At 39.0% G+C, this 12,575-nt stretch overlaps 1 protein-coding gene across 2 annotated transcripts in view; it reads right to left on the bottom strand.

Moving 5' to 3' along the window:
* Positions 1 to 12,575, bottom strand: part of LOC109916643 (A disintegrin and metalloproteinase with thrombospondin motifs 2-like) — a 223,251-nt gene that overhangs the window by 83,013 nt on the left and 127,663 nt on the right. For both annotated transcript variants that reach the window (XR_007263412.1, XM_048603996.1), the window contains exon 4: positions 5,620 to 5,819. Coding sequence is in view for 1 of the 2 variants with exons in the window: in XM_048603996.1 (XP_048459953.1) it covers positions 5,620 to 5,819 (200 nt within the window). In the remaining variant the exon portion in view is untranslated. The remainder of the gene's footprint in view (positions 1 to 5,619; positions 5,820 to 12,575) is intronic.

Genomic DNA, 12,575 nt, shown 5'->3' with positions numbered 1-12,575 from the left:
ATGGAGGAAACCCAGAAGTGAGGCAATCCATCGCAACGGACCCCAGAGTTTAAAAACCAGGCGGGAAAACACACCGACGCTTCATCAGAGGATGCACTGAGGATGTTACCAAGCACGGTAACAAAACGTCTGTGGGACAACAAACCAGCTCGGCGAGCCAACCAACCTCAACAGACAGTTTTGAGGTTCTGTATTTGCTGATTGCTTTTCCATCACCTGACACATTAATTTTGAATAGAAAACCACTGTCTGCCAGTGGTGGAATGTTCCACATATCCATATAAGTTGCACCATAGTTATAAGAATGGAAAATGAGTTAAACAAACTAATGCTCTGGTGTGCTTATTGACATATATGTAGCAGTAGTGATATTCAATGAAGCAAGTACTACTTCTTAGTTCATTCATCAGTTCTGATGCCTTCATTGCATAGCTTTGCGCAGCATGTACATGGGTGAGCAGGCTCCTATTGAAAAGCACTGCACTACATTCATTCAAGTTAAAAGACATTTGTGAGTCTTACATTAAACATATAACCACTGCCATACATAATTTGAAGCTAAGGTCCTGACACTCTCCATGTCACAGAAGATGTCAGTGGGCCATCCAATGTCTTTCTTCTTATTGTTAATACAGATTACACAGAGCAATAGCCACTACATAGTCTCTCTACAATTCCAGCAGTACCCTGCTTCCCACAAATAACTTCTCAATATGCAAATATTATCAGTTCCTGCACAGCCCCAAAATTCTGCCTATCAATCTCACAAGCCTCAACTTTGCTTAATAGGCTTTCGTACAACACTTTTTATCAAAGATCTTTAGAAAGCGGAGATGTACACTGTCAGTTGAGCTTTTATTACCTATCAGCACTGTAACTTTCTTAAAATATTCCCCTAAATTGGTATGACAGAGCTTTCTTTTCTAGAATCCATGCTGTGATTCTCTTTCAAGGTGATAGCACAGTATATATGTAATAATCTCCTCTAGCAACTTTTCTAAGAATTAACGAATACTAAGCATAGGATTTTCTGATGGTACTTAATAAGATTCTACAGAAGAGAATTGTACAGAAGCAAACTGTGAGCTGCAACAATCCACAAGCCAGCCCTTTTGGTTTTATACAGAATTCAATACCTGCAGGTTGGTTTTTTAAACGCTGGGCAACTTCTCTTTGTTTTAAAAGGCAACACTTAAACATAACTCATTCTTAAATCCATTCCATGAACAAGCAAAAACCAAATGGCAAAACATGTTTCTGCACATCCTTGGATTTGCAGTGACTAATGGTATCTGCCAGAGATCAGTATGAGGGTCTCAGATTTTCACTACATAAATTACCTTGAAACAGGAATATAATAGATTACAGTTAGATATCCCTATATTAGTGAGAAGAGTGAATTGTGAAGATGAAATAGAAAATCGCAAATATATGATGATTAAGTTGGAAAACAAGTGTAGATGCACTTTCAGGTATTAAAGTATAAGGTAACAATTTGAATTCTATCATGGAAGATGGAAGTGTAGAAGAAACGTAGAAGATATTTATTGAACAAAACAATATGGGGACTTAGGCACACATGCTTGCTAACAAAATCTGCACAGCATTTAAAAAATGAGGGTCATTGCAATGATTGACATAATACCACAAAATAATTAAGCTACAAATTATCCCCAGAATAAAACCGAGCACTTGTGCAATGATCAGTTATTGAGTGTCCATTTCCTGCTCTTGAGTTGGGATCAGCCAGTTTATGTTTTGCCTGCATATCTGGCCCTTACCAATCAGTAAGGACAACTGGATTACCTTCTCTTCAGTATTTCAGCAGGAGAATTCAAAGTGTTCTGCCTAATTGCTACCCTGCCCGCTCCTCGCAAAAATAAAATAGATCATTAAAATAAGATAGTAAAGTAAGATAAGTAAATAGATCAATAAAATAGACAACTAACATCTTTTAACTTGCTGCTGGTGCTCAGAATTCTGGCCCTGTCTGCCAATGTTTCCAGCTCATTGTAATTTGTACACTGGGAGCATTAGTAAACAGGTCCTGTCACCCAGAACCTGGGGAGGGATAGGCAGGTGGGACAATATCAAGATCATGCATCCCGACTACATTTCCATTTTGAGCAGTCCACTTTATGGAGCATAGGCATACCATGGAAAAGTGCAGCAACATTTCACCAAGAGGGATCTCAGATAAAATATCTAATTATGATGACAGTCTCAGTAAAGTAGGAAGACATTTCTGCAGAAGAGAAGATTAAGACTGATCTGATTGAGTTTTTTAATACGATGCAGAGAACTGCAAAGGTACTAGGGGAATGCATCTCTTTTGGAAAGACAGTGCAGTATTGAAGACTGTCAGCTATTAATTCAAGCTGCTGTGATCAAAAGAGAATTTTAAAAATCTACTTCAAACAAAAAGCTGAGAGAATATGAAAAAGCAATAGATCTAAAATCGATTAAGATTTTTAAAAGGAAACTAGATACATGGGATGTAAAAGTAAAAGGGTGGGTGGGGAATAAGTGGTGGCTGTAAGCAAGTAAATTGGATTAAAAATGTTATGCTGTCATGCCTAACTAGCCAGCAGAGGAAACAGAATGAACTAAATGTACAGTTTATTCATGACAATCCACCACACATTGCAGCAGAAAATACCATTATTTATGATTGTGGATGAACACTTTCTGTGTTTGCATGACATTTTCTTGGCTGCTATTTCAGTAAAGACTAAAATGAATAAGTCAATGCAGCAGACAGAGGTATATGGTATACTTCGTAGCAACATTAACAACCCCTGTTAAACCATAATTGTTAACATAGTGAATAACATCTAGGCTACTGTAACTGACACCATTTGGTACAACATTCGACAGCTTTAGCCGGAGTGATTAATCAGAAGTATTTGTAAATGTAAAGTATATTATGATAATACTCAATATTGAAGTGTACCTAAACAAACAGGGATGGCCGTCAAGTATAGTGTTTTATCTGTTATGTCTCTGTAAACCAACTGCTCTAGGTGCTGAAATCCTACAATGAATCTTGTGAAGCTCAGCTGAGAGTACTATCATTGAGCCACATTGACAACTGCAAGGGTGTAGGGCAAATAAACATTTAAATTCCTGAAGCATTGTCCACAGAAAGAAGTGGCAGAACCTGGGGTTAAAAAAAATGATAGTTGCCCCAAAATCTGAATGTAGGCCGTGGATATGGGAGGGAAACCATTGCAGGTCTGTCTTCCTCCACCAGCTTCTGAAGTGTGCCTGGGTATGGTCACAGGCTGCCCTGGAGATTTCACCAATTATTTCATTCCCAGGTTCACACTATTAACATCAGCTAAGAGTAGATATGCCTCTGTAGTGGGCCACAGGCTTGACACACTATCACCTAACAATGCAAGCTACAGGGAAACATGATACATTTTAGCATTGCTGCTTTCATCTGCACGGGGCATCTGTAGTGACACCAGCAGGATGCCCCTTTAATTTGTAAACACTACCTTGGGACAGTTTTCTCCACTGTTCAGCTACCTTGATTATTAAAATGAGCCCATGCCTGAAAATTAGGAGAGGCCAATACTGTTTTTGACAGAGTCCCTTGTGTGTCTGCTACAGTTCTGGCAGCAGGGCAGGGGGCCAGTAATTACTGACGTACCTCCTTTTGGTGAAGCTCTATCCTTTGCAACCATACTGCATTAGAAGAAGTGATTTGCAGCCCCTCCCCCACAATTTCTCACAGAATGAGTTTGCAGTATCAGTGGGAGGATGAGGAAGAATTTGATGAATGACTAAACTCAGAGAACCTCTAAGGAATCTGCAGGGAAGTAGTTTTGACAGTGGACTGGAAACTGGTTAGCAACCACCCACTGTTCCAGAAAATGATATGGTGGACTGTTAAGGGCAGTTGGGGGGTGGGGGGAAGCGCTGGGGGCACGTTGTCACTGAAATTGAGGAAAGATAACTTTCAAATTGTAACTTAAAACAAGTGCATGAGGACCATATATAATACAGCTTCTTATAAAAATAATAGCAATTCAATCTTGAAAGGCATACAAAATACTTTCCTTTACTGAATGGGATATAGATTAAAATTCAGGGACTGAATGCTGGAACTGTAGAAAATACTTAGTAGGACACACCGAATTTTGAGTATAGGCTGATGAAGGGTATATACTTTATAGGTCTTAATATCATTTTTGGACTTTGGATTTCAAAACAGAAGCAGATGAATGGTTGTCTTTTAAAAGCAAAAGGTCAGAGTCCCTTCAGAAAAGTGATAAAATCCGATATTGTATCAGAAAGCAGATGACTGCAGACCAACATGGTGTTAATGGAAAGATGTTTATGCTGTTGTGTTTATGGCAGGGAAGGTAAACATATAAGCATGCCACAGTTTTGTTTTCAGTTCAGAATATTTGGGATTGAACAAGTTCGTATCTAAATTCAGCTCGGAATACAACAACGTTGAGTTTAGAACAGGCTTAGCTTCTCCCCAACTAATAGTTCAGGGAACAAGTTACCTCATCGCAATGGTTTAGTTGGCTACATGTCCAAACCAAGAGGGTTTGGTCAGAATTCTGCAGGTAATTCAAACTAAGAAAGTTTAGGCTCTGGAAATGTCACATTGGCATATGTTGAAAGGACTGATTGAGTTGTCTCCACAGTACATAACAAAAAAATTGAAAAAGAGTCAGTAAAGTAGAAACTTATGAGTCGAGATAGAACGTCTGTAACCGCGATTTATAAGAATTTTGCCAGGGTTTGGAAATGACAGCTATGATGAAAGATTTGATTTGATTTGATTTATTGTCACGTGTACCTAAGTACGGTGAAAAGCTTTATTTGCGAGCAGTTAAGGCAGAAGAACATACAGTTCATAGGGTGAAAAAAAATCTTGGACAGAGTAAGGCATTCAGGTTACAGCACACAGGACATACACTAGGCAAGATCAACATTAACAAGATCAGCATTATTTGAAGTTACAGAGTCCATTCATCCATCTAATAACAGCCAGGAAGAAGCTGTTCTTGAACTTGCTCACGCACATGTTCAAGCTTCTGTATCTTCTGCCTGATGGAAGAGGTTGTAGAAAAGCTTTGGACAGGCTGGAGTGGTTTAGAACAGAGGAATCTGAACAGTGACTTAATGTCTACAAAATGATGACGGGCATAGATAGAGTAAATAGAAAAGATCTGTTTCCGCGTGGGGAGAAGGCAATTATCAGGGCCACAGATTTAAGGTGACTAATTAAAGGATTAAATGGATCAGACAGAAAACCTTTCTCACCCAGAGCACAGTGGGTGCCTGGCATTCACTACCTGGTTTTGTGGTAGAGGCAGAAATTCTCAACTCATTGAAAAGGAACCTGAAGTGCGGTAACCTGCAAGACTAGAGACCAGATCCTGGAGGTTGCAATTAAACAGGCAGCTGGTTTTGTTCTTTCTTTTTTAAGCATCAGACAGGATGGGCTGAATGGCCTCTTTCAGCAGCATAACTGCTCAATGTTTCTATAGTCTGAAACTGCACAAATTTGCTCACACAATTTTCAATTGCCCTCATTGCTAAAATAAGAAAGTTCTCTTGTTTAGAGAACTGATTACCAAAAATAATACTCACTATATTCATTAGAGTCAGAAGATACTTCTCCACATGGTCCATGCCATGAAAATGCACCACTGTGTCATCAACTCCAAGAAGGACTTCTATATTATAGTCATTGTCTCTGTCATGTCTTCGGACTCTCCTGATTTTCTCAATCTGTTCTTCAATAGCTTTGTGTTTGGCTTCCAGATCATGCAGTCCACTCAAATCAGGTTCTGCCAGAAAGAAGTTGCTTTGTTAGTCAAAGTTAAAAGTGCAACATCAAGGTAAAAGCCATTTGCCTATTTCTTCTAACATAATAATAAAAAAAACAATAGTTTTGTGTTCATTTTTTTCCATAATATCAGTCAATTTATTCAACCAAAAGGTATCTTTATCTTCAAAGCTTTCACTCCCTGCAAATTTTGGGCTCAATAAAGCTCAGGTTGCTGGTGCTAGCAAAATGAACTGTTTTGTTTCTCTGGACACCAGTGGATAAGCTTTCCTGAGCCCAAACAGGGTTGGGGTAGACTACTGCCTACTTTCCCAACTACATCTTGATGTCAGCACAAGATCTTCACTAAGAAAGACATTGTGGAAAATTAAAGGTATAGGAGGCCACTATTGTGCTCTCTCTTTCAGATTACAGGAATTCCTGTTCTACTCAAGGCCTGTAACGACTTAACACTCAGCAAAGGAAACTCAACCTTGTGTTAATATGGTTTAGGCCCAACCGTCAAGTTTGAATTCACCAATGTATCATGTTTCCATTTCCATTGCCATGACACTTTTCAGTAAAAAATATCTTGTGTAATTTACTGCTCATTTAAGAGTGGCTTGTGCTATAACCTCACAACAAAACATTTCATAACACAGCCTTATTGCAAGAAAATAATAGGCTTTTGGTTTCACCAGGTCAACTATTTCTACAGAACAGGAAGCATGATCCCTCACAGCATGTTTGAGTCAGGCCATCCTCCTTGCTGTTTTTGTAGTGAGGAAATGAGAAACTCAGAAAGTTCAGGAAAGGAGCTTGAAGTTTTATCGCACCTCTAGGGAAAATAAACGGCCTCTTTATGCGATATTTATGAACATGTGGGGTGCAAAATCAGTTGCACTCATTTCTTAGGTGCCATGGGGGGGATCAGAATGACTGCAAATCATATCAGACGCCATTTTAGTGAGACTGTTAGCATAGACCCGGGTGACATCGGCCGGAAGGATAAAGAGTGCAGCGATAGTGTTAGTCAGCATGTGGTACTGAATGGATGCCAGTGAAGTCATTTTGGAGTTCAGCGCTCTTCTTAATGCATTCTCTTAACCTCACACAGCTGAACACACATCGAGCAGTAGCCAGAAGTTCAATTGCCTGGCTACTTGTCACACAGACTCAGTTTCATTAGTCAGCTGAGCTGTTGATGGAGAAGAACTCAAAGACAAATGTTTCTAGGTGGATGAGCAAGAGGTTGGAGCAAATTTGAACCAAACACTTTCTGACTTTACAATGCTAAAACACTAAGATGTTATCAACTAAACAGCAAGTTTTGTAACATTCATAACAACAGTGATTTGCTTTACCAGTTAGACAAAGCATAATGGGGGAGAGAAAATAGGAGTTACGGACAGAAAATTACTATTTTGTATAGGTCTTAAGTTTTTATTCTTGAAGTGAAATGTTACTCAGATTATAAATAGCAGAAATAATATTAATTTATTTGATTGTTTTTCACTATCAAAATAGATTTCTTCCCTCTACAAAAACAATGCAATGTAAGAGGAGTTTTTTTTATTCATTCATGGGATGTGAGTGTGCTTGATAGGTCAGCATTTATTGCCTATCCCTAACTGTATGAGAGGATGATGGTGAGCTGTCCTTTCAGACCACTGTAGATCCTAGGTGGAGATATTGCTGTAAGGAAGATGTTTATGGGAATCTGAAAAGGGTTAATACTGAGGCGAGCCAATAAAACCACCAATTATGATGATGTCCTGCAGACTTGTGGACAGAATTGGACCTTAGATTTGGGATCCTGAACAAATGAGACATAACATCTGATCCCCCTTAAAGTCTCTGTGATAATGTTTATCATAGCACATCATATCATTCAAGAGACTCAGGGGCAGGTGTGAATGTAGTGGCCATTACCAAGGAGAAGGTGCTGGGGAAGTTGAAGTCTGAAGGTGGATAAATCACCCAGACTGGATGGACTACACCCCAGAGTTCTAAAGGAGATAGCTGAGGAGATTGTAGAGGCGTTGGTGGTGATCTTTCAGGAATCACTGGAGTCCGGGAGGGTCGCAGAAGCCTGGAAAATAGATAATGTAACACACTGTTTAAGAAGGGAGGGAGATGGAAGACAGGAAACTATAGGCCATTAGCCTGACCTCAGTCTTGGCAAAATTTTAGAGTCCATTATTAAGGATGCGATTGTGGAGTACTTTGAAGTGCATGGTAAAATAGGGCTGCGTCAAGGAGACATAATGCCTGAAAAATCTGTTAGAATGCTTTAAGGAGGTAACAAACAAGTTAGGGGTCTTTTTCAAGATGGCAGCCAGTGACTAGCGAAGTTTCAAGGGATCAGTCTTAAGACCAAGCTATTCACATTATATATTAATAATCTGGATGAAGGAACTAAAGTTATTGTTGTTCGGTTTATGGATGACACAAAGATAGGTAGAGGGACAAGTAGTGTTGAGGAAGTGGGGGGGCTGCAGAAGGATTTGAATGGTCTAGGAGAGTGGGCAAAGAAGAGGCAGACAGAATACAATGTGGGGAAGTGTGTGATACGAAGAATAAAGGCATGACTATTTTCTAAATGGGGAAAGGCTTTGGAAATCTGAAGCACAAGGGGCCTTAGGAGTCCCGGTTCAGGATTCTCATAAGGTTAACATGCCAGTTCAGTTGGTGGTTAGTAAGGTGTATGCAATGTTAGCATTCATTTCAAGATGACTAGAATACAAAAACAGGGATATACAGCTGAGCTTGTATAAGGCTGTGTTCAAACTGCATTTGGAATATTGTGAGCAGTTTATCTAAGGAAGGATGTGCTATCATTGAAGGGGTTCCGGAGAAGGTTTACAGAAATGATCCCAATGAGGCAGGGCTTGTCATATGAGGATTGGTTGAAGATTCTGGGCCTGTACTCGATGGAATTTAGAAGGAGGAGGAGGGGTATTCTGATTGAAACTTACGGAATACCAAGAGGCCTGGATAGACTAGACATGGAGAAGACGTTGTCACTAGTAGGAGCGACTAGGACCAAAGGGCACAGCCTCAGAGTGAAGGGATGACCCTTTAAAACTCAGATGATGAGGAATTTTGTCAGCCAAAAGGTGGTGTATCTGCGGAACTCATTGTCACAGAAGGTTGTGAAGGCCAAGTTATTGAGTGTATTTAAAACAAAGATAGATAGGTTTGTGATTAGTAAAGGGATCAAGAGTTATGGAGAGAAGGCAGGTGAATGAGGCTGAGAAACATATCAACCAGGATAAAATAGTGGAGCAGACTCGAAGGGCCAAATGGCCTAATTCTGCTCCTTTATGTTATGGTCTTATATCAATGTAACATGTAATTCATTGCTAATGTGCAATAAACTATACCTTATTAACACAACAGACTTTTCTAGTTAGACCAAGAAGAAATTTTCCTCTACATCATTAGGCGAAGCAGGCCCTGAAGCTTTCTACATTTGAGGAGGATAGTGGCAGCAACCCTCACCATGAGCAGCACAGAGCATGCCCTACAACAGGACAGTATTCTAGGATTGTGCCAGTGAAGCTGATGGAGGGTGGTTTAGAGGTGGTGATGCTCCCATACATCTGATGCCATTTCCCTTCCAGATGCTTGAGGTCATGGGTTTGGAATGTGTCGTTAGAGGAGTTTTGGTGAGTTATTGCAGCATATTGTTTAGATGGTACAGATTGCTACAACTTTGCTTTGTGGTGAAGGGAATGAATGTTGAAGGTGGTTAAGTAAAATTCAGGCAAGAGTTCTAAATGAAAATTTAACAACAATTAGCATTGCTCAAATCTCCAAATTGTATAACAAAATAGAGATATCTTTGTCAAATGGTCTCAAGGACAGCTTGACAAACTGATCATTCATCCTCCATACTCAACAGGCCTCACCAGAAAAGAACATTCTGTCAGAAAAACTCTCTCAATAAAAAGGAAAATGAACAATTATTGTAATCACTGCTGGATGCTATACAATAATATTGCTCTCCAATAGGTGTGAATACATTACAGTATTTTTAAACGTAATGTTAAATGTAAGTTCAGGATTTTCCTCAGAGCTACTTTCATAGCACAATCATTAATTCACCAGAAATGTGGTGGACACAAGGTTACAATGGTGGTGTGATGTGGTTGCAAGCTTCAGGAAACTCAGTGTTGTGAGGAGATTTTTTTAATGTTATATGTACCTTCAGGGAAATTACACATCACATCTTTTTAATACAGGCATAATTTATCATCAAAGTGTTGTAAACATCTCAAACTGTTTCTTTCCAGAAGCCTTGGGTCAGATTTTCCCAGCTGCCCCTGTCCTTAATTGAGTCAGGAATGGGTAAAATTAGGTGTGTGAGACTGGATATTCAAATTTACCCCACGTTGCAGACCTACACCATCTACCCCTGGCTGGGAAATGTGTCAGTTGTGACTCCCCACACATCATCAGTGATAACACGGTTGCCATTAAAGGCTGAGGAGAAGGTTGAATTTTATCTTTCACGTTTTATGTCGTGATTGATGGGATTTGAATGCATATGAGAACAGCAATACTAGTCTTGAACCTTGAGGGAAGCATGCTGAGGAATCAGAAAGCTTTTTATAGGAAAGTTTTGTACCAAAGGCTGATGTTGTAAGAAAGTTGTAAGTCAGCTGTCGATATCCCCTCATATTCCTCCTTCCTATGTTGTCGTATCCCCATGCCTTCTCATGTTCTCTTACTGTTCCCTCCTCTCCAATACCCCTTCTGTATCCTTTCCATTACCTCCATTCCCTTTCTATGCTACCTTGTATTCTCCATTGCTACTATTTCAGTATTCACTACGTACAGAATTAATGAGGAATATAACAAATGACAAGTCTTTGCAATATTCAAAAGACTGATTAAAAAAGCAAGCAAGCTTTGAAATCTCCTCTGCAAAACCAGTTGCTTTTACATGTTCAAAGTGCCAATCAACCACTCATTCACAATATTAATCAATGAATCTTTAATCCTCTTAGCCCCTCTTAATCTTGTCCGAAAGAAAACATATATTTTAAAATGACATCAAAGAAATGGAAGGTTATTATGATTTCAGGAAATTGTTAATCAAACAAAGCCAGTATCCATGTTAAACTGTGTCAAACTTGAGCCCATTAGCCAGTCTTGTAATTTGGCCAAGGAATCATACTAAGAGCACTTAAACAGAGATTTTAAATTTCCAAGCAACCTCTTTGAGAATACTTCGCTGAGTTCCAAGATTAAACACAGCTTAAAGGAGAGTCCTAGCTTTGTTTGATTCATAACTTTACAAGGTTATAACAAATAATTATTCTTTATTTGACGTGGCTTTTCAATGCATTTTTATTTATTTGGGCAGGATTACAAATTAAAAGGATTAATGCTTTGGAAAGGCAATGGAGATACGAGGGGACATGGCGTAGTCATAGGGTTGGGTGAGGGGGATTGGTGAGGGTCACGGATCCTAACAACCATGTACAAGACTGGAACAAAAATAATTAACTTCACCAACAATCACATTTTTCAGTACAGTTCTTCATCTACTACTCAAATTCTGAGGCAAAAACATTTATTTACATAAAATGGGGGAGATTTTGCTCTGGCCTAATTTTCACTCCAAATTTAGGTATTGTGGTGGTAGTGAGATCCAAACCAAGGAACAGTTGGCATTGGCCCTCAGGACCATCTACAAATTTGAGGCAATCTGGACAAGCAGCTTGTTCAGTGGGAAAATACATTTCAAAATACACAAAAAAACCTTTAAGTAAATGCTGGCAAGGATAGCTAGGGTGGGCTATGAGAAGAAAAACTTTGATATGATGGTTACGGAGTTAGTGAAGTACTGCTACTCCCCTTGTATCCACAGGAAGACTTTTAGATTTGAAAAAAAAAACCTTTCTACAAATGGGCATGGGCTGAGGAGGCATTCTGAGCACTATCATGTCAGGTGTGCAATTTATATATTTTTTAAAGAGTTTTAATTTTGAACTGGTGGCACTTGGGCTTTGTCTGTGTCTATGATGAGGTTTAATGATTAATTTGTAAGTATTTCTGTAGCCACGGTGATTTCTTTTGAAATGCAGTATGAGATAGAGATTTCCTGGAGAGTAACATAGTTTTGTTCACGTTAAGCAAGTTTTACCAGTGAAAAGAGTGACCAGTTTTGTATAAAGTTTCAGATAGAGGGATTCAGAGATTTTTTTTTAATTTTAGGGGAAACACCCATATCTTGAAAAAAGTCATTTAAGTTTCATGTTTAAATAATTATTGGCTGAAGCTGAACATGTAAGACAATTGATCCTGAAGAAGGGAGATAATTTAGAATAGTTACTAAATAGGTTGCTTCAGTGTAAAGAGCGTAGTTGGAATGTTTCTGACCAGAAGGAGCTTTCTGAAGCTGAGAAAGTCTAAGCTCAGTTGTATGAAACTTCAAGGAAGAGGCTATTAGATTCTCAAAATGGGTAGCTGAAGCCACAGTAAATTAAGCCATGGTGTGAGGACTGTAAAGCTGTTGCGATTAATGGGATCGTCTTTCACCATGCATTTCAAAAATCTTTACATTTGCATTCTATTTAAATATTTTGATTTATTCCAGTTTGGTTTTCATTTCTTGTGCATAATAAACTTCTGCTTTATTGCTAAAACCAAATCTGCAGCATTGCAGCCTTGTATTTCAGTGAAAGACCACCTGGTTTAAATCAAAGAAAAATATATCAAGCCAGTTTTCAGTCTGGGATCCAACTTGTCTGGTAATAGCACTAGC

Source organism: Rhincodon typus, chromosome 12, assembly GCF_021869965.1.
Source record: "Rhincodon typus isolate 14 chromosome 12, sRhiTyp1.1, whole genome shotgun sequence".
Taxonomy (NCBI): domain Eukaryota; kingdom Metazoa; phylum Chordata; class Chondrichthyes; order Orectolobiformes; family Rhincodontidae; genus Rhincodon; species Rhincodon typus.
Note: the sequence above shows the minus strand (reverse complement) of the source record. Positions and strands in the feature narration are given on the sequence as shown.